General features: G+C 30.0%; 1 protein-coding gene and 1 non-coding gene across 2 annotated transcripts; both read right to left on the bottom strand.

Moving 5' to 3' along the window:
• Nucleotides 1–687: 687 nt before the first annotated feature.
• Nucleotides 688–783, bottom strand: LOC120138253. The gene has a single exon (XR_005517507.1). It is a non-coding gene; the product is annotated as a small nucleolar RNA snoR8a (small nucleolar RNA).
• Nucleotides 784–13882: 13099 nt separating this feature from the next.
• Nucleotides 13883–15032, bottom strand: LOC120138089 (basic leucine zipper 4-like). The gene has a single exon (XM_039153684.1). The coding sequence runs from the start codon at nt 14795–14797 to the stop codon at nt 14243–14245; it is 555 nt and encodes a 184-aa protein (XP_039009615.1). The 5' UTR covers nt 14798–15032; the 3' UTR covers nt 13883–14242.
• Nucleotides 15033–22953: the final 7921 nt, after the last annotated feature.

Genomic DNA, 22953 nt, shown 5'->3' with positions numbered 1-22953 from the left:
TTATTATTTATAGAAGTTAGTTATGATGTGCTTCTATGTTTCTTAGCAATGTGAGATTGTTTTGTTCTCATATTTTTACTCTTTAAACTTTTGAGATGCTCTTCTATGTTTCTTAGTCAAGTGGGATTGATTTTAAAAAAAATTAAACCAAACAATATCATTTTGTTATAATTTTTTTAACCTCAAATTTATTTTTTAATTATAGTTATATAATTATATTTAATATGTTTTACCTTAAATATTATGTTGTAGTTAATTTGAATCATTTTGTTTTACTTGATTTTATAGTTTTTAACTTATATATGTTATGACTTGCTTTGAATATGACTTGTGATATAAAAAATTATTTTTTATTAAATATTTTTGATATTTTTATTTAATTTTTTAAATAATTATGACGTCGTCCGGTTCTTCCGACCGGTCAAACCTGTTCGACCGATTAAACCAATAAACCGATAGTATGACCGATTCACTAACCGATCCAATTCTGAAAACTATGCACTTTAGAGTTTTGTAACAAAATCGATCGAAAAAATTGAAATGTTCCAAAAACAAAACATTTACAAATCGAAAGCTTAAAACTCAAGCTTAGATTTCCGACGTAATATTAAAAAACAAAAGTAAGAAATTAAATAAACAACTGATCATGTTAATAGAAATAAAAATTGGAAAAAGAAAAAGAGGGAGGAGAGCTCAGATTCTATGGGTGTAATAAGGAGTCTGTCATGCCCAATTTGAGCAAATATCAGAACGAGGAATTATTTTTATAATCATCGCCATCTCCATATTCCCTCCGCTTCAACAAAATTTAAAAAGAAAACACAAACAAGGCTCAGACACGCACAAACGCTGCCCACACAGAGTTCTTTGGCTCTTAAATTAAAAAAAAAAAAACTAAAGAAACAGAAAATTTATTCAGAATTGAGAAACGTAAATCTGTCATCACAGCCATAACTTCATCTAAACCAAATTTCTAAGATCTTCCAAAGTAGAAGAAAACAGAGAAGAGGACCTAAAGAGAAACGGCCGAGAAGAAAAGAGTTTATTTGCTTTTTATAATCCTGAAACCCTAAATCTATGGGGCTTTTGGGTTTAGGGGAAATGACGATGATGTCCATCTTTAAGGCCCAATATATATTCTAGCCTGATTGACAGCCGATCCAACCTTACTAAAATGATGATAATATTTTGAGTAAACTACATAAATGGTCACTAGTGTTAAAGTACGTTTTTGTGTTCTCACTAAATGTTTAAAACAAACAAATTGGACACTAATGCTATCGATTTATAACAGATTGGTGACTAACGTTATTGATCTATAACAAATCGGTCTTTCGCCGTTAACATTCATTAACATGGGTGACAGAATACTGATGTGACACATTATAACCAAATTGACCACTCATTAACTTCAGAAAAATAATTTTTTAATATATCCTTCCCTCTTTTCTACTTTTTTTTCTTTTTTGTCTTTCATCATCTTCCTTAACAGTGAAATACCCTACATGACTGAGGGATCCATTTGACTGTTATATATTGTCGTTAGTTGAATCTAAGATAATGCTATATCTTTTTGTTTTAAGAAAGATGTTATCATGTTTGTATATAGTTATTCTTGATAGTATAAAGGTAGTTTTCTTAACTGGATTGTACTTCTTCTGCTCCCTCATAATATTTTTTTTAATGTTGCATGATTTTCTAAATTCGAACCGATATACCAGAGGAGAGGATTATAACTCAAACATAAGGTGGTAAGTGTCTAGCTACTCCACGTATAATAGCAATCACTACAACAAAACATGTTTTTAGCAGTATTTTTTAAGCCTGCAAAAAATATTCATGGCTCAAGTAAAAACGCTACAAGAAACGCTGCTAAACCCGGTGCCGCAACAGTTAGTTGCGTTTGTGAAGAGAAAACGCTGAGAAATGCCAAGCTCTATAGCGGTGTTTTTCTTGCAAATGCCGTTAAAGGTTCATCTCTATAGTGACGTTTATTACAAATGCTGCGAAAGGTCAGGCTCTATAATGGCGTTTATTTAGTCAAACGCCACTATATATTATGATATTTATTGATGTTTTTCTTTACAAACACGGCAAATCTTTACTCAATTAGTGGTGTTTACATCACAAAAAGCAGCAAAAGAACCTGACTTCTGTTGGCACAAATGCAACTATGGTTAACTGATTTCGTATATATCAATTTCTACTTTTTATTATCCAAATTTAATATCCTATAGTATTATCTAATAAATAAATTTAAATTTTAATTACGATATAAATTATGTAGAAAATAAATCAAATTTTATAAAATTAAAATGAAATATAACATAGTTTAACATTGATCACTAGAATTTGGTCTAGGTTCTTTCTATTTCAATTAAAAAAAATGTTCACCAGAATAAAAAAAAAAACATTTTTCTAATGGCAATTTTGAGCACTGGTCTTCAACTTCAGTTGATTCTTTTCATTAGGTACGCACCTTCAATTCAAACAACAGTGAAAACAATGGATTCTGGTACAATATATTACAAGGAACTACATTTTCAGAAAATGAGCCTAATGAATACTATCACCTTGTCACCATCATCCATCAAACCAAGAATGGTCAAGCCTGAGCAGTTGAGCACAAGGAGGACAGTAACTTGATATAAAGCCTGAAATGAAACGTGAAAACATTATAAGACATAGAACCATTGTATTATATTCCCAGACTGTCCGCGTTAACAATTCCCTGTCAAATAATACTTAAAACTCATCGTTTCGATATTAATTTAGCTTTTCTAAAATAGGCCAGTTTCCTTTTAGCTGAAAATTTCATAGTGTATCAGAGGATGTCATCAAAAACTATGGAGAGTGGAAGCACTCAGCAAGATAAAGTAGCATTGTTTGTAAAAATATAGAATTTCACAGAAGGAAAGAAGAAATCCCAAAATTCGAAAAGTTAGCTGCAGCAGTAAATTTGGTACAAATTTTGCAAGCAGATTGACATAGTGGCAGTGCTTAATGAAAGCAAAACATAGTTCCCTAGGTTTCTGTTACAAATGTATTCTAAATGACCCAAGTGCAGATTTATACATTGAATGGAAGCCGGACGACATTAACACTGTCTAATCGACATGGTTCTCAAACAACATGATCTATGTCAATGATTTATTCATGAGCTAGAATGTTGAATTGCATATTTGCTACTTCACAAAAGAACACAGATTGACAACAAAATCTGTTCGAGACACAGGCTTATGAAGCTCATTTATTGCAGATTGAAACAAAATCAGCAGCAAATTGTTTTAGGTGAGCATTTCTATAATCATCAAACACCGTCACAATACCATAACCATGAGGAATAATTTGAAAAGTGAGCAAAAACATGTAAAATATTGGATAGTGACATTACCGGAAACAAATAAGAATAGCAATCTTGTATTGTCAGCATACTATTCCAGGAAAAGAGGGAGCCATTTCCAAGCAGCCAACACACAACGATCGCCATGTTCTTCCCCTACATGACAGAAAGAAATATATCTTCATCCTGCAAATTGTCTTAGTTAAAAACACATAAACAACATTGAATCGAAAGAGAATACGAAAACTAAAAGGCAGAGACATAAGATGAAGAGATTTAACTTACTTGTAGGAGATTCTTTTCAGGGTCAGGAGATTCTTTTCACAGGTTAAACTGTTGGTATCAATTTCTGATTATGTCATATGGAGAAAAAGAAAAGCAGTATTTTTCTTCTTAATTACTGAGTGGGAGTGATGACAAATTCACTTGGTTGAGATATTATATATGCTGCGTTGAATCTGTAGAGATGTAGGTGACGAGTGTTTTTGCTATATTCAACCAACTTGTTAGAGTCAATAATTACATTTACACAATAATTTTCATGTGTTTCAATCTCATCTCCAGAGGAACCGAACTTAAAATGACACCATTGAGTGATAGAAACAGTTTTCAAGGAGCGATTCCTTTGTATCTCAATCAAGCTTGCTCAAATCTTGTTGAAATCGATCTCTCTTATTACAATATCTCTGGGTTGGTTTCTAGTAACTTTGGTTCTTGCAGTATTTTGAAATCATTCGATGAGTCTAGCAACAGTTTCACTGGTAAAATCCACATTGATATATTCCAGAATATGAGTTGATTGAAGGAGTTTGATTTAGCTTTTAATTATTGTTATGGTCCACTGCCTGAATCTTTATCCCTCTTTCAAACCTGGAGATTTTGGATCTTAGTTCAAACAACTTATTAGAGTCAATTCCACATTCTGCTATGAACGACGAAGAAGATGAGTTGTCTTGTTTGAAACAAACATTTCTTCTGGGAACAAAGAATTTTAAATATTAGTTAGAGAAAATAATATAAGTGAAAGATAGCCTAGTGGTTAAGCATTAATAAATAACTAAAATAGTATTTGTAGTTAACCCTTTTATTTATATATATACCTAAAAAGTTATATTATTAATATACGTGTATGCTCACTTAAAAAAGAAAGGGTAAATTACACGTTTAATTTTATTCTCTCTCCTATTTCACTAATTGTACTTTTAATTTTTTTTAATTTACTCATAAACTTTAGATATTGAACTTCAGTAAGTAAGCGTGTAATTTACCAAAAAAAAAAAATTAGATCCGCCAATGTGGTTGGCTTCGTTTATCTCGGCATTCCCGCAATATTTAATCCAAGAAGTAATTCAGAGGCACCAAACCTCGAAGGACCTTTAGGAGTCTGCTCAACCTCTGTACCATCGGGCATAGTAGGCCACGAATATAATCCTGGCCTGAAAGACTCGTGAGCGGCTGCACCAACCCTGGGCATTTCTAGCTTCCTTACGAATCACTTTAAATTCTTCCGAGTCATTTTTTTTCAAGAGCTTCACCTGCATTTGAAATAATAATGTTTCATTGGGTCCCAATTCCCATTGAAAATTAGTATCATATTACAGTAATTCAATAAATTTCATGGGCCAATTCAGCATGTAACAAGAGAAAAAAAATTTAAGTTAGTTGATCAGAGAACAATAGCCCCATTCAACAAAAATCTTCATCAGTTTCGGAATGGCACATCAACTTACCCACCCAAAAAATGGAACCACCGGAAGGGATGGTTAAGTCAATGCTGTTAAACTAACAAACAAAGCTCTTCACGATCTCTTTTTTCTTCTCTTTTCTTCCCTTTTTCTTTACTTTCATAACTTCCTTGTTTAAATTCATTTGAAAGCAAATTTGTGCTTAATCTTCACGTTTCATTTTCACCCTCTTCTGATATAAATATATGTTGTTTGATTGTGTGACAAATAATTAATCTTAAAAGTTGATATATATAAGAAACGCCAGCAAATGATTCATTGATCAGTGTTGGGGGAAAATATGAGTTTTCATTCACAAGGAAATGTACCCTTTTCTTGGGAGGACAAGCCAGGGGTTTCCAAGTCGTCCAAGGTCAGCTACTGCCCTATTGGTGTAGGGTCGTATGCCCTTACGTCCAAGATTTTGGTTCATGAGGAGAAAGTTCCTCCTCCGCCTCCGTTTTCAAAACAGCCGTTCCTCAAGAGGAGCGCTTCGGTGAAAGCGTTGAGGTGGCCGGAGCGAGACCCTTTTCTTGCTGCTTATATAGAGTGCACCAAAAGTGGGGGGAATGACAAGTTGTCAAGTGAAATAAGGAAGAAGATTAGTGTTTCGTGCAGGGAATCATCTGATGTAAGAGACGATAAGTTGGTGAGATTTTCAAATCTCCCACCACTTCCCAAAGATGGAATTCGTCGTCAACGGGAGCTTGTTTATCCACTTAGAGTCTTGCTGAAATGAAGGTGAAGTATGCAGATATAGAGGCATTGCGTTGATGAAGAATTCAAATTTTATAATTTTTCTTGACCATGGATATCGTGGAAATAGCAATAAAAAAAGGTGTTGATTTCATTGCAAGGAGATTCTGGTTCATGTATCAAAAATAATGACGTTTATTAGTATAATAACAATATTAATCCGAAAATTTATAAGTTTTATAGATTAGATCTTAATTCAAAATAACTTAACAAATATTTGGATCAAACCTCAAATTTCTTATCCTCTTCCATCCTCGGGAGCAGCCCTTCTCGTTCTCCCCTTTATATCTGCTTTTAGTGATTCTTCATCTCATCTATCAAACTCTAGAAAGATATTATCAATTTAGACTGTTCATAAAACCCAAAAGTCATGGAGGAAGTAACATCTTGGGTTGATTGCCGACGTATCATTACTTAAATGGAACTCATGTATGATATAAATATAATGAATTTTCCCCCCTATAAAATTACTATTTAAATGCCATTTAAACTAAATTATAAAAATAAAAAGTAATAATTAATTAAAAGTAATTTTGCGCCAGACTAAATGGTTGTGGGCCTTTAAGCGTAAAATACTTCCAACAACCTTAAAAGGAAGGTGGGAGTCGGGAGTGTTTTCACCTTTAGCACTCTGAGTTGTTTGATTCGAGTTGGGAGTGTTTTCACCTTTAGCACTCTGAGTTGTTTGATTCGAGTTGGGAGTGTTTTTGTTTTCAGCAGTATTTTCAACACACTCAGTCTATTCAATATCAATGGCTCAATGCATTCAGTATAATTTTTTCAAGGATATTCACTTCGATATTAGTTTTGTTTACTTTTGATTATTAATTTGAAAAAGTTTTGTTTCAGTCACTTATATTATCAATTTATTATATTTTGATTACTAAATCATTAATTCTCGTTAGTTTGATGATGTGACACATAAGTAAAAAGAGTTTATTTTTAATTTAACCACTAATCTTTGAGTAAAATATCAATTTAATATTCAAATTTTAGATAAAAAAGTTGCTAGACCCCAAAATTTTTAGTTCACTCATTTTTAGCCTCCTAAACACGAATCTAGTATTTGTTTCATCATAAAATATTTCAAAATCCACAAATCTAATCTAAAACACTTCAACTCTCTTTAAAATTAAATCATAACAATAGAATTATTATTAATATTATTTTAAAAATAAATACTTTAAAAATATAAACCAATATCATAATTTTTAAATATTGTTATACTATAATTACTTTAATAATAAGTTTGTTGGATCATTTTTGTTCTTAAATCTTTCATAGCTGAACCGTTTGATATGAGGAAACTAATTGAAACTTTAATAAGAAAACACATGCCCATCGTTTACCCATTGCATAAAGTTATCGAGAAAATTCTCTCTTTTTTTAGTTTAAGGCAAACTAAATATACTAATAAATTTATAATATAAATGACTGAAATTTAACGATCAACAATTACAATATGCCCATCATTTTTAACAATCAACAATTAAAATACACTAATAAATTTATAATATAAATGACTGAAATTTAATTTATAATTTACCCTTTTAAAAAGTGAAATAGGTGTGCACTTTATTTCCTGCGCCCAGTACCATCTCTGATGTGTGGAAAGCGCTATCAACATTCAACACTAGTGGAAATATTAAATAGACGGCGCAAGATGTCTTGAGGCTAAGTGACATTATATTTTATGCTTTTCTTTTGTTCCGTCGATCTAAGTAGTGATCATATTATTTATGACCACAACCAAATTTAATCAACAAAAATAAAGTTATTGGATCGGGATTGAGTGAAGATCTGATTAAATTAGGTTTAATTAAAAATATATATATATATTTGGGGTGATCTGATGTAAAGCATTCCTTTTAAATTTTATAATTGTAAAAGAAATAAGGATTGTATGATGAATAAATTTAATTTCAGTTGCGATATATAGGTGAAACTTTTTAGGGGTCGGCAAAGGGATTGATTCATCATTTGACTGGAAAATAAATTAAGTTCCGGCTTCTGAGGAACTTCCTCAACATAACTTCAATCATTTCTCAAACAAGATTCTTTCTTTACAACACATTTTTTCTCTTCATGTTCTGTTTTGTATTTCTTCATCAAAGATAATTCTCCAATTTAACAAAAAAAATATTTTTAAAATACTTTGATTCCTTTTAAAAGATTGAGCATTGAATTTAATATAAAAATAAAACTATTATATATTTTAAAAATCAGATCGAAATTTTTGGACCATCAATTTGTCTATTAAAAAGCAATTTTTATAATTCTCAACTTCAACCATTACTTTAACAAAAAGGTAGGGTATCTCGGGTTGTTTCAAGTGATAAGCAGCTTGATATCGCTTAAGCAAGGTTTCAGGTTATGTATGCAGAAAATCTCTACTGGAAGACTCACCCATCAAAATCAGGTGTGCGATCGATCCAAATTAATTTAGGTGAAGTCTTGGAACTGGAGGGGAAAAAAGTGAGGTGCTTGAAATCTTTGAAAAATCTATCAAAACAAACAAGATCAAGCCAAAAAAAAAACTCACATCTCATCTTATGCAATTAATTAAGTTAATTAATGAAGGAGCTTTTTATAACTGTAGAGGTAGGCATCAAAACGAATAATTTTTCAATAATTAATAAATGTGGCTAGTACCTACTTTGGCATGGAAAAGCCAAGTTGAAGGGTCTTAATAACTTGCAAGTGAAGAAAGGAAGAGACAAGTTTCCAGCTTGATGCCCTACTCATGTTCCTTTTTTAAAAAAAAAAATTAACAGAAAAAAATAAATGCAAAAAAGTCATTATTTACATTTATCAAATGATCTATAATTTTTGTTGGTAAAGAAAGAGCAAATTACAGACACCTAAGCACACACAGTGCTGCTATCATCTTCACGTAAAGCTGTATAAACCTCCATCGGGGGCTGATAAACTTGAGGCAATCATAGGTATTGTCATCCGCCATCTTCGCCAACAAATCTGCTACCTTATTTCCGTTTCGAGATCCATACCGTAGTTGTACCTCCAATCGCGCCGCAATAATGCAGCGATGTAATTCAAAAGGGTAATCTTATTTCCATCTGTCGAAGCTGCTGCAATAAGATCCAATGCCTCCACACTATTTAATTCCAGTATAATCTGAGTTTTCTGTAGCTCCCATGCACATAAGAGTCTTATGAAAGCTCCCCAAAGCTCCGCTTCAAGAACCGAACATATTCCGATAAATTTAGCAACACCCATTTTCCATTCCCCTTCATGGTTTCGAATAACCCCTCCACAGCTAGAAAGTCCCGTTCCCGGTTCCTTGCACCATCCGTGTTCACCTTCGCCCATCCACTAGTTGGTCTTGTTCATCTTTCTCTTCCAAATTCTCTTCCAATACCACAGTTGAGTTGAGGCTGGCGATTTACCGAACCTAACAGACTTGCTCGGATTGTATTCTCCATCAGCTGTTTTCCTCGTTCAGTTACCGATCTACTATCTTCCGGCTATCTATCCAAAACAATGGTGTTTCGACTTAACCAAATATTACAAATGAGTGTTCCGAATAGAATATCCCAGTTCTCATGTAGTCGAGCAAAACTCGTTGCATCCCCAAGGTTTGTTTTCAGCCATGAGCGTAAATCCATCCCAATAAATTCCTGCAGCCCAAACTGTTAAAGCCGAAGGACACTGTCGAAGCAGTTGGTTGATGTCCTCAACCGGTGCAAAGCAAACCGGGCAGCTGCTATCCGTCGTTAGATGTCGACGCATGCGTTCAGCATTCGTCATTACACGTCCCCAGTAGACTAACCAAAGAAAGAGCTTAATTTTTTTTGAGCCCCTATACTTGTGAATAACCATCCATAATTATCAAATGATCTATAATTAATGTGATTTTTTTACATTATATGAGTAGATTTTACCCACAACACATAAGGATGATTTCATAAAAATATTATTTATAATTTAAATAATTTTTTTAATTATTATTTGTGTTACCAATTATAAAATGAGAAATTAAAATGTAATTATTTATTGTTAGTCAAATATATTTAAAAAATTAAAATTTATTGTAATTATACTCACATGAAATTATTAAATAATAATTATATTTTCAAACATTATATGAGTAGATTTTACCCACACTCACTAGGATGATTTCATAATAATATTATTTAAAATTTAAATTTAAATTTTTAATTATTATTTGTATTACCAATTATAAAATGAGAAATAAAAATGTAATTATTTCTTGTTAGTCAAATATATTTAAAAAAGTAAAACTTCTTGCAATTATACTCACGTGTAATTATTAAAAATATTATTATATTTTCATACAATTGTACGATAGTATTCAAACAGACTTATTTAAATATCATATATTTTATTAAATGTTAATGTATTAATAATTTATTTTATATGAATTTTAATAAGTTACTCATGTGTTTACATCATTTTTATTGTGTTACATATTTTTTAATAGAAGTTGTTAATCTTATTAAAATATGAAAATATCCAACATTATAATAAGAATTTACAATTAACATCATAAACTAAATATATAATTTGGACCTTATCATATAACATTGGAACAAAAAAACATACACTTTAGATCATATAAGGATCATACATGAAAAAGGTTAAAATCTTAACAAAAGACTCAAACAATGAATAGATGTGAACAAATATGACTGCTCGATAAATGAACCACAAAAAGGAATTAAGCTATTGAAAGACCATCAAGAATCGTAAATCAAAATCAAGCGTCGTAAGAAACTATCCACAAACACAAAACTACATATTCAAATTCAATCCGATGATCCAAAGCATAGAAGATCAGGATGATTACAAATAAGTATCATCTTTATCAAATATTAACCCCAAAGGACATAGAAAGAATACGAAAAACATGTCATAAAGACGAAGAAAAACTTGTCACAAAGATAGAATTATTTTTTATTAATTTTTTTTAAAAAGTAAGAATTATTGATCTTCCTTGTTTTGGATCTTTCGATTGGATTTGGATCTTTCGATTGGATTTGGATATGTGGTTACATTTGTGGATAGTTTCCTCACGTCGTTCGATTTTGATTTATAATTTATTGGTGATATTTTGGTAATTTGATTCTTTTTAGTGGTTCATTTATTTGTGCAATCAGATCTGTTCTTATATATATTTCTTCAATATTTTTAGTTGAATTTTAACTTTTTTTACTATATAATCATTGTATGACCGTACGTGAATAGTTTTTTTGTTTCGATGTTATATGAAAATATTCTAATTATATGTTTAATTCATGGTTATAGTTATAAACATTCATTGCTATTTTTTAATAAAACCATTTGCTTTTATTTTTAAAATGTACAAAAATAATTGCAAGTATTAAAAAATATATATTATAAAACATAATAAAAAACAGACAAACAAAATCAAACTCAGGGATCCACAAATTAAGATTCAACTTTCCAATATCTTGTTGTCTCATTAAATTAAATTATAGCTAAAAGCCTAAAATGAATATAACAAAAAAAGCATGTACCTAATATCGGATATAATATGACAAAGTAACGACCTAATCAATATCTTCATACCGAACAAAAGTTAACAACCCGAAAGTTTTTTTTAATTAAAACTATTTTGATGTCAATAATATTAATTAAAAAAACTGTATGTTTTAGGAAAATAATATGCGAGGAATATCCATTACTTAATGTAACAACATTTTATGATGTCAATAATATTATAGCTGGTTTTTTTTTTTTAAAAAAGTTAATGGACTTGTCACTATACTTTAGTTGAAGATCGAAATTTGTTATTTTACCTCACTTTGATTGATTTTTGGCATTGTGCTTTTGTATTAAAGATAAATTTACAATTACTCTAACTTAATTTAAACCCTAAAAATAATTTTAATAAAAAGTTAATAAAAATATTTTTCAAAGTTTTATTTTGATAACTAGAATAATAATTTAATGAATAGAAACATTAAGAATTAAACTTTATTTTTTAAAATAAAACTAAACTTTTGTAATAATACTTTCATTCTTCAAACAAAATCCTGCGTTAAATTCTTTTTTATAAATCAATTAATTATTATTTATTAAAATTGATTTTTTGAAAGACATTAAACCTTAAATTTTGTTAAATATTTAATCAAACTTTAATGAATATGTAGTTTACCATTTTCATTAAAAAAAAAAGGTCCTAACGCAATGGAAAAAGGGAACTGAGAGTTGTTTTCTATCTTTACACACAAGTTTGCTTATGAAATTTTGGTGGTTCAGAGTGCATTTAAAAATTGGGTATCTAATAATAAATATTAAAAAATTCTAAGAATATATAAAAATAAATTATTTTATTTATAAATTATAGTTTTTATTAAACTTAACAAACTATCTAATAAATAAATCAAATTTCAAATAAAAAACATTAAAAAAATATTGAACACTCAACTACTACATAAAACAATTTCTACGAGCACCTGAGTCCTCGTCGTTGAAGTTTTGCCTTGCTTTTAGATAAATTAATCGATGGTGTAATACACTCTCACCTACACTATCATACTTATGAAAATAAAACATCAAAAAGACATAATTAACAACCACAAATTACAAATATACAAAAATTCAAAATTTACATAAATAATATCAAAACTCAATTATAAATTCATAAAATATATTTTACCTTAGTTTTGGGTAACCTTTAATCTTTGTACCTTAATGGATGAATAACCTTTGTATGTTGAGAAATGCCAAAAGAAAAATACGAACTTTAAAAATATAATCCAAATACAATAATGGTTCTTTTAATATAATGTTCACTGGTCACCATATATAAATACACCTGTACAAAGACCAAAAGGGAAAAAACTATTGAGAATCCATCATTATACTAAAAATGTGTATAGGAAAACTAAGAAAATAATTACTCTTTATATAAAATAATAATTATATTATAAAGGCTTTTATTTTTAGGTTGGATGTATTTAGAATTGATTTGGTTCTTTCTATTTTATTTTATTTTATTTAGTTATTACTATTTTATTTTATTTTTTTGGAGGGCTCCACTTAATTGATCGGATGTTTCTAACCATTACTTTTTGTTTGATTTTAATACAAGAGTGACTAAATAACGTTTGAAGATAAAAACTTTAATTATATTATAATAAAAAAATATTTTTTGGTTGGAGACCCTACACAGTCAAAGATAGCCTTAATTATTTACAACTAATTGGGGCCCTAAGCAGGGACTCTTTCTGCTCAGGACTAACTAGGGCTCTGTATATAGAAAATGAAAATATTCTCTTTTACTAAAAAAGAAAATATTCTTAAATTTTTTGTCTGTGATTTAAAATAGCAAGATATGACGTTTTATGAACATTTTGTCAATTGTTTATTGGCCAAGCTTATATACATGTCATGAATTTAGAGTCCAAAATTAAATTAGATTAATTTATAAAATTATTTTTAATTAGTTTATTTAAAATTCTAGTTTATAGCACCAATGAACTAATCTCGACTAGAAAAGAATTATTATCATTCCTTAGATTTAAGTTCGAGTACCATAAATATCAGAAATATGAACATTTAATATTAAATAGTTAGAGTTATTTGTATTTATTTTAGGTTAATAAAAAATAATTTATAATCTATACGTATATTCCAGTAAAAATAAACAGAATAAAACCACTGCTTGACTGTTAATTTCAGCATCTCCCGTTTCACTTTATGTCCAACGGATACGAAGTAAGCCATCATCCCTACGGGATCAATAAATATAAGGTACAATACTTATGAATATTATATTATTAATAAAAAATTATATTGAAACTTTATAAATAATATTATTAAAGAGTAAATATAAATCCTACGATATATGTAAATTATATTATTTATTAGTGCCATTAATCATAATTTGATTATAATACGATATTAAAATTTATTTATTAAATTAAATCAAATGTCCTTTATACTCCAAATTCAATAGAGTAACTAAAGTCACTAAATCAAACCCAAAATCAAATGTTAATTTGGAGACCGTACCAACACTTGGATTTATTTGCATGTAAAAAGACAAAAGTAAGTATTAATGATTTGCTTTCTTGCATTAAATATAAAGCAAAATGTAAAGTGGGAGCTTAAAACTTGAGACGACTTTTCAATGCTAACATTACTCAATAAGGCAACAGAAACCAAACAACTACTATCTTTTTTTTTTTTTACATTACAACACTCTTGTTTCTTCATCCTCAAAAAAAGAGAAGAAAAAAAGAGAGGAAAAACCAAGAAAACCCACGTTACCACCAATTTTCTTTACCTAGCCCCAGTTTTAATTTACAGAAAGCGAGGAGAGAGACAGAGATATAGAGATCAGCTAGCTTTTATTTTTTCGGAGAGAACTTTGATTTGATGAAGTTATTGTTGAGTTTAATATATCTGCTTAGATGATTAATGGTGTAGTTTGTTCGGACATGGCAGTAGCGTTATTGCATGGCCATGCAGATGATGGAAACTGCTGCAGTTGCTTGAAAAGCAATATTTGATGTATGTCCGATAATTTTTGTCGGAGCATACTGTATTCGGATCGGAGGCGGTGGTTGTCGGTCCTCACACGGTGGCCGTGGTACAAAAGGAACCTCAAACGGTTGGACAGTTGTTGGTTCTCGATTCTAAGCTGGTTGGCTTGGTTCCTTAGGTTTTCTAGGTGCCTTTGTTTACGCATCCGTGACCTCCTAGCTGATTCCCGGTTCGATATCATACGTCTGCGCTTTCGGTCGTCGATGATGGGAACAGTTTGGTTTGGTTCATCCAAACCGGGATTGGAATTGGAGTGGGTTTGGTTTGCTTCGCTTGAAGCGGTACCCGACCCGACTGGTCCTACTGATTGGGTAGTGGGAAAAAGTTGGGAGCAATCCCATCCGCTTTCAAGTGGCGGAAATGGATTACTTTCGACCATCGGATTGGAGCAAAACGTTGTCGGATCAGTGAACAGCATGGCTTTAACAGGACTTAGCGATAATTATAACAGGGAATAAAAGAAAATATACCAAAAATTCTATATGGGGGAGGTGAGGAGGAGGAGAAAAGGGAAGAAATGCAGCGTAGGGGGCTCGTATTTATGGACAAACTTGAGGACTGGTGTGGGGTCCACGTAATTGCATGAAAAAATCAACTCAAGGATATTTTGGTAAATATATCTTACGTATTATAAATAACAAATGGAATATTATTCATGACCTCTTTAAGTTTTTAGAAAGTTATCTAGGTTTAAAAGTGTTGCATAATGTAGTTAAAATATATAAAAACGGAGCAGGTGGGATTTTTTAATCCTGCTATGAAAGTATACTTTTTTTTACTAAAAATTATTTATTGATTTAGTGTTTACACTCTTAATTATTTATGAAAATAATATTAGTCTGTCAAATTTTAAATTTTAAAATACATAATATTAAATTTAACTTTTTAATGTTTGATCAAATAACCATATTAGTGTATATTCTTTTGTTTAAACCCTTAACCCTAATGTTTTATTTTAAAATAAAATAACCAACAAAATTATTGAAATAAATTATTCTTTTTAAATTAAATTGGCCCCCATAAATCTTTAATTTTTGAGGATATCATTCATTTTGGCTATATATGACCACAATGCTCCCACGTGAAAACTTTTTTACTTTCATGCTCAAAGTGATAGAAGGCACTTCCACATCATCGCAACTTCTAGTAAAATAATTCCCACATAATGAAAACTATAATTTTTTAAAATTAAAAAAATTAAACTTCAAAGATCGAAGTAGTAATTTGATTCTATGACTTGAAATGATATTGATGTTAGTGTATATAGACAAAACTTAATTGTTAGTTTTTATCTCTTTTCAGTATGAGATTTAAGATCTGAAACTAGAAAGGTATACTTAAATACCTTTTCTATCTCTCGAATATCACATTATTAAGAAACAGAGGCTAACACTGTAGTTTTATCTATACAAACTAACTCCAATTATCTTTTTAAATCATAGTTTCAAATTAAATAGTGTCTGTAGTTTGTTTTTTTTTTAATTTAGAAAGGTGCATTTAATAAAACGTGTTTTTCACCACAGGGGTGATTTTAATGGAAAGTGCGACCACAGGGGCGATATTAATGGAAGGCGTGACAAGGTGGAATCACCTTTCACCGCCTTATTCATATAAATCAAAGGTATTTTCACGTGGGAATGCTTTCAATAAGGTGTTGCTACATAGCAACACTTTTGTTTTATGTGATTAAAATTGGATCATTCTCAAAATTAAATTTTTTTTTGTGTCATTTAGATAAAAAAGGAATAAAACAATATTGTAGACACCTATTTTTATACGGGATATCAAAGGTTTTTATTACAGTATTTATATTATTATACAGTATATAATATATACAAAATAATTTAAATATATATATATATATATATATATATATAATATTATTACAGTTTTTGAAAATAGTTTTTAAAAACATATATAATATATATAATTTTTGAAAACATATTATATAGTTTTTGAAAATATAATATATATTGTATAGTTTTTAAAATAAATATAGTGTACGTATTATTTATTATATTATATATTATTTATAGTATTATTTATTATTTTATATAATATAATATAATATAATATTATATTATATTATATTATATTATTATTATTTTTTGGTTTATCTATAGGTCCAAACCTAGTCCAACAAAGTCCATCCCAGTCCAAATCCGGGTCCAAGTCAAAGGTAAAGTCCAAGTCCAACTGGTCCAGAGTGAAGCACAACCGAAGCAAGCCTGACCCAGTAAGCCCGGTAAGACCCAAGCCCGTCTGCCTGACCCCAGCAGGGGCTAGAGTTACACATTTTAGCAAAGGCGCCGCAAGCCTGATGTCCGGCCAACGCATAATGGCTGGCGAAGCAAATCACAGCGAATATGTCTCGTGATTTTCGGCCAACAACGAGCAATAACAAAATGAAGCAAAATCGAAGTGGAATCAAAACAACAACCTCCTCAAGCCTGAATAAATAAAAAACGGGGGAAACAATCCCCGAAATGATCAGAAACAGCCCCGACGGGGGCTATATAAATAGCACGTCGAGAAGCCAACATAACACAACAAAAAAACCCAAGTAGTATACCAAGAAAATCAACAGAGAAACCAAGCAAAACAACGAGAAATCAAGCAAAACAACGAGAAATATCGCACAATAAAGAAAAAAAATCCAACAAAAAATATTCGAAAATAGTAATGAGGATCACGAAAAAATATCAAAGCTAGCGTCTGTTTTTGTCTCGGAGGAAGGTCATTGCTAGGACCCGAAGCGTCATCATCGGAAAAGGTAAAGGCCTAAACTTTTAGCGTAGATATATGCTTGGGGTTTTTTTTGAATATTTTGAGGATGGATATGGTTTCGGGGAGTTGAGAGGAAGTTTTGGGGGATAGGTTTGAGTTTTTCGGCCACCGGTGGCCATAGCGGCGAGCGACAGTGACTCTCTAAGAGCCGGCGGGTGGCCGACTAGGTGGGGATGGAGAGTATTTGAGAGAGCTTTTAGATTTTTTTTGAGAAATGAGTGAAAATGAGTTTTTTTTTTGGGTTTTAAGGGCTTTATATAGGGACGACCACTGTGCAAATATAAAATAGTTAAATTATTTCTGCGGTCCCTACTATTTTTATGCGTAATTCATTTTGGTCATTTGTTGTAAATTTGCCCGTGAATTTTGAATTAATTCAATTCGGTCCCTATTTATATTTTCCACATTTTACAAATTGGCTCTTAACTTTTTTTTTGTAGTTCACTTCTAGCATCAAATTAACCCCTAAATTTCAATTATTTTCAATTTAATCCCCATTAATATTTTCATATTTTTAATTTAATACTTTGATTTTATTTTATTTTATTTATTTGTTGTTTAACATCGATTTCACATTTTTAGGCTATTCTAAAATTCGTCAAAGGTAAGTAATCCGGATCGAACTTTTAAATTTTAATTTAACTTTTAATTTTCCCAATTAAGACAATTGGGAAATCAAATTGGTACCGAAAAGACAGTACATGGGTGCTAATCTTTCCCTGACTGTAATCGACTCCCGAATCTGACAAATTTCTGGTAAGTTATAGATCAGACAACGGTAAGTTATGGTATCCGATCAACCAAATTAAAATGATCGGTGGAGAATCCATCACATCAAATTAAGTCGAAACCCGATTCTTGATCCACTCGAAGTATGATTACGACAAATATTATTTTATTAATTTTATTAAAATACCTCTTATTTAAATAAAAAATATTAATTAATTAACATCCAATGCTTGATACTAAAATGTTATAATATCGAGTAAGTGAAATCACAATAATAAAAATTGGTATGATATATTATGTCAATATTGTCATGTTAGTAAATTATCATTATTATTTTTAAATATAATTATATTATGATAAATTAAATAAACATAATATTATATTACCGTATTATTATTAATTATTACATGTTTTTAATTTATTTAAAATATAATATATGTAATCTACGTTAAAAACATGAATTGATTGGTTGATTTATTAAAATATTAATCAAAAATAAATTTTTGAAGATGTGTAAAATTCAACTTTAGATTAGTGTAGGTGAATCACTATTCATAATTTATATATGTGATAAGTTTAGTTTAGAGAGGGGATCGGGCTTCGGCCCCTTGTTTAACATCTCTTTATTGATCTGCTAAAACTAGCCCAGTGTGTTCGATCCTTGGGTTGGGTTCGCCTCTTTCCAAAGTCTTGTGGCTACGCCAGTTTCACATTTTTAGTCCAATTAATTAATATATTTTACGTGGGATTATTTTTTTTATAATGTTTATAATATGTATTTAAAAAATATAACGCGATAAATAAATGAGAACGCATATTGTCCTGAATAGATATTAACATGTGAATTCAATTGTAAAAGAAGTTGCACAGGTCATGAAAAATATATTGGATGAAATCATTTTTAAAATGATTGCATATCAAGCTCTGAAGAATTGGTGGTGCGGAAGAGAGAGGCGAGACTCAACCTCAATCTCGTACAATGCCCTTTAAAGGTCGGTTTAGAATTTGTGTACATTGATGTAGGTGGGACTCAAATGGTAAGAATTTGATGTCAAAAGTTAACCCCACTTAGAATTTTGTTTCATTCCCCAACACCTTTAATTATTGCTACCATTTGTCCTCTTCACTTTTCACTGAAAAAGAAGCTAAAACATTGAGGTGAGAATTCTTCCGATTGAAAGCATAATTTTTCACAATATCGTTCAATGAATGACAAATGGTATCGGCATATAAAGCACCGCTTGTGATTATATAATACAAAGACAAAGACTAGAGGCTAAAGGCTAGTGCGTTTCCAGCCCGCTATGCCTGCTTGTGTTTACATACTGGTCAACATTTTGCTTTGATAAAGAAAGAAATAAACATCTCTGGAAAATTATCGACATTATAATTGATTATTATTTAAATTTGGTTCATACTATTTTCTTCTTTCTCTTTCTTAATGGAGCCCACGACGAGGGAATGATAGAAAATCTTGGGGATTCAAACAAATACAAGCAGAGAATTGGCAAACTTTCCCGGGGGGGGGGGTGGAACGTGCATGCTTTGACAGCAAAGGGATTAAAGTCTATGGGATTTGTCATGTATTCTCACTGTCAAAAGACCATAGAATCACTCATCGGTTTGTATTCTACCGCTAAGTGCTAAGACATCGACTTGCTTGCTGGTTTTGATGATGTAAACGAATTAAGTCGAGTATTGGAGATCTCTACTCGACTTGAAAATATTAAAATTGAGCTTGACTTCTCTCGAAAGCTCCGAGCTTAATATTATAAAGCTAAACTCAAACTAGAAATTAAAAATTAAAGTTCGACTCGAACTCGAACATAAATATGAAGTACATAAAAAATTTTATATTGTATTTTTTTTCTATAATAAATAACATATGAATGTTAATATTATCAATAATTTCATTTAAAAAATTAAAAAATTGATGTATTATTTTTATCGAATTACTCATAAATTTTTTGAATCGGGTATTAAATAACTCACTTCGATTCATTAAGAACTCGAATCAAATTAAAACTCAAATTGAATTCGAGTAGAATATTAATAGAGTGAAACTCTAACAACTTGCTATCAGTTTAATCTCACTTACACTCCTAGCCCTTTCTTTCTTTTTTCTTTTTCTTCACAAAGGGAACCATACGACATTGTCATCACTCAATTGCCATACTTGATGTTACATTTTGATTCTGTTTTGGTCACTCGTCTTTAAAAGATTAGCAGTAATGTTGACGTATCATCAAAAGATAATGTCATATCATGATTGAAAAATAATTAAAAAATATCATATTAATACCATTCTTAATTTTTTGACTGTAGGTTATCAAAATAGAACTAAATCGTAAGGTTGATTATGATTTAAAAATAATAATAATTAAGTGATCAAAATATAAATTAAGTAATATGTGTTGTGAACAAATAGTTAATCTACCCTAAATAAAAAACATGTATGAAATATGTTAAAAAATTATATTAATCTGATTAATATACTTTTTCTAGATTTAATCCATATATATATATATATATAAGTTTTATTATATTTTTAAATTAAAAAAATATAAAGATTATTTTAGATAAAATTTTGACTATATTTATATTGACCCGACGTTCAAAATTTTCTGAATTTACCACTGTAACCCACATCATAATTTTTTATTTAAAAAAATATTTTAAACTAACGAAATTTCGGATTTATAAGTATTCTTATTCTTTTGCGTTATATGTTCCTTTTTCTTTCAATCTATTTGGTCAAACGCCACTTGGTATATAATCTAGATATTTTGCATCATCTTTATAGGAAACCGACGACTACACTAAACCTTTTCAATATAAATAATATCGTTTTCTTTTGTAAACGAGCTCATTTGCGTTCTTCCAAAAAAAAAACCCTATATAATTTAACATTTTCATATTATTTTTTGGTTAATTAGTCTAACATATCAAATCCCCATGGATGGATAACCTATATAATTTAACATCACGGGCCTTAATTATACTATATATAATAAACTTGGCATAATTTTTTTGTAATCTTTGAATATTCTATCATGACAAAATTATTAAGGCGTGTGATAAGGACAATTAAGGTTTGCTAAAGCTTGATTAATACAACCCTCGTGGGTCTAAGATCAAATGGTGAAAAATCAAAATTAATTTTTTGATATTACGTCTTTGACCGGTTTTCTTAACATGAACAAGTTTACAATAAAGTAATAAACTAATCAGACATCAACTTAAAAGGAGTAAAATATATAAAAAATATCAAATTTACTGTCAACCTTTATTTTTACATGTTATGACATAAATTCTAGAGTAAATCAAAGCTAATCCATTACATGTCGGAGGGATTTAGTTTGTCTAGAAGTTTGGCTCTTCTAGATCGTGGATGCATGTCAATTCATTTTGATAAATTAAACAAAACTTTGAAAATTAGAAGAACATTCCATGCCAGAAAACAAAAAAAAAAAAAATTGCTGAAAGAATAATTTATGGTTTAGTCTAAATTTTTTTTCTTCTGAATTTGTCACTGTAACCCACATAATTCATTATGTGATTATAAGGTGTTTTATACTCAAAAAAACATTCTAAATTTGAATTTTAAAATGAAATTATTAAGAGTAACAATTCAAACCTTAAATATAAATCATTTTCTAGAAGATAATATTTTACTAAATACTATGTTTTTCATGTTTCTAAAGTTCTATCTATATTTAAGTTCATATATAATCTGAATATTAACTAAAATTTATGTCACTCACTTTATTCCTAAAGTTACGATTGATAGTGCACACATATCTTACGCACCTACCTACGACATCTAAGAATAATAATTTTTCTTTTAATCATTGAGTACATTTGAGGGCTCTCAAATTTTCAATTTACATGATTCTACTTTATTTTATTACTTTGAAGGATGTGGAATATTAAATTTTAAAAATAAAAGTGTAAAAGTCCAATTAATGACATTCATCCCAGTTTCATAATTCGATCGACTCATCTGCAATATTTATCGGAACTGATAAGTCTTCCCTTTCCAAATCTTTAAGTTCACATGCTGTCTTTTAGCGTTCCATTTCTCTATATATACTTGCCACTCTATCTTCTGTTTATGTCCATAAATCCCTAATCCTCTCTTTCCTTAAAATTTCCCTTTATTATCTACCAAGTAAAGCAAATATAGATATGGCTAAACTTGCCACCTTTCTCGTCTTAACTCTTCTCCTCGTTTCCACTTTATCCTTTGCCGCTCGCTCTGGCCCTGCTTTGCATACTGCAAAAATCCAAGGAGATCAGGTTAGTTAAATTTGACAGAGTTTTGCTTATCTTCCTTGTGATTGTTTTTTTCACCTTTAAAGTTGTAATTGATGGTTTTGGGTTTTGATAGGGTATTGCTGTTGATGATAACTGTGATGGACTTGGGGAAGAAGAGTGCTTGATGAGAAGAACTCTTGCGGCTCATGTTGATTATATCTATACTCAGGAGCACAACCCATGAGAGCTTCCCCCCCCCCCCAATTTTATGTTTTAAACTATGAAATTGTTGAGCTTGTTACTTATATATGATATGGTTATATATTCCACTCCTCTTGTTTTTGTTTATTCATGATTGTACGTTTCTTCCATCTTGTGGTTAGCTTTTGGGAATATACATGTTTTGAGTTTCTCGTATTTTTTTCTACAACTTTTCTAATGTTAGATATTCATGTATATTAATCCGTCAACAATTCTAGTAATTTGTTGATAAAGTATCTCAGTTTTTAATTGCTTTCAACCTCGTGCAGCAGTGTTTCACTTTTCAAGAATTTTGTATATAAAATGTAAAAATGGCATGTAAATATATAATGTATAAACTGATTAAACTATAAAACAAGATTATATTTTAAATTCGAAAAATAAAAAGAAGCAAACAACCGAAAGAATATCAAAAGCAAGAGAGAACCGGAAACTCCCTACATTTGCATGTTCATCTTCTGTAAACCGTTTTCCAATATAGTTGACAGTTGAAGTTTAATTTCAAGAAAAATTAATCATAGCTTATAACTGTTTCATCAT

This window comes from Hibiscus syriacus, unplaced genomic scaffold (genome assembly GCF_006381635.1).
Source record: "Hibiscus syriacus cultivar Baekdansim isolate YM2019G1 unplaced genomic scaffold, ASM638163v2 tig00110678_pilon, whole genome shotgun sequence".
Taxonomy (NCBI): Eukaryota; Viridiplantae; Streptophyta; class Magnoliopsida; order Malvales; family Malvaceae; genus Hibiscus; species Hibiscus syriacus.
The sequence above is the reverse complement of the archived record's forward strand: the minus strand, read 5'-3'. Positions and strand labels throughout refer to the sequence as shown.

Excerpts from the sequence above, each read along its gene's own strand:
- LOC120138089 (XM_039153684.1), bottom strand. The coding sequence starts at position 14,797 with ATGCTGTTCACTGATCCGACAACGTTTTGCTCCAATCCGATGGTCGAA.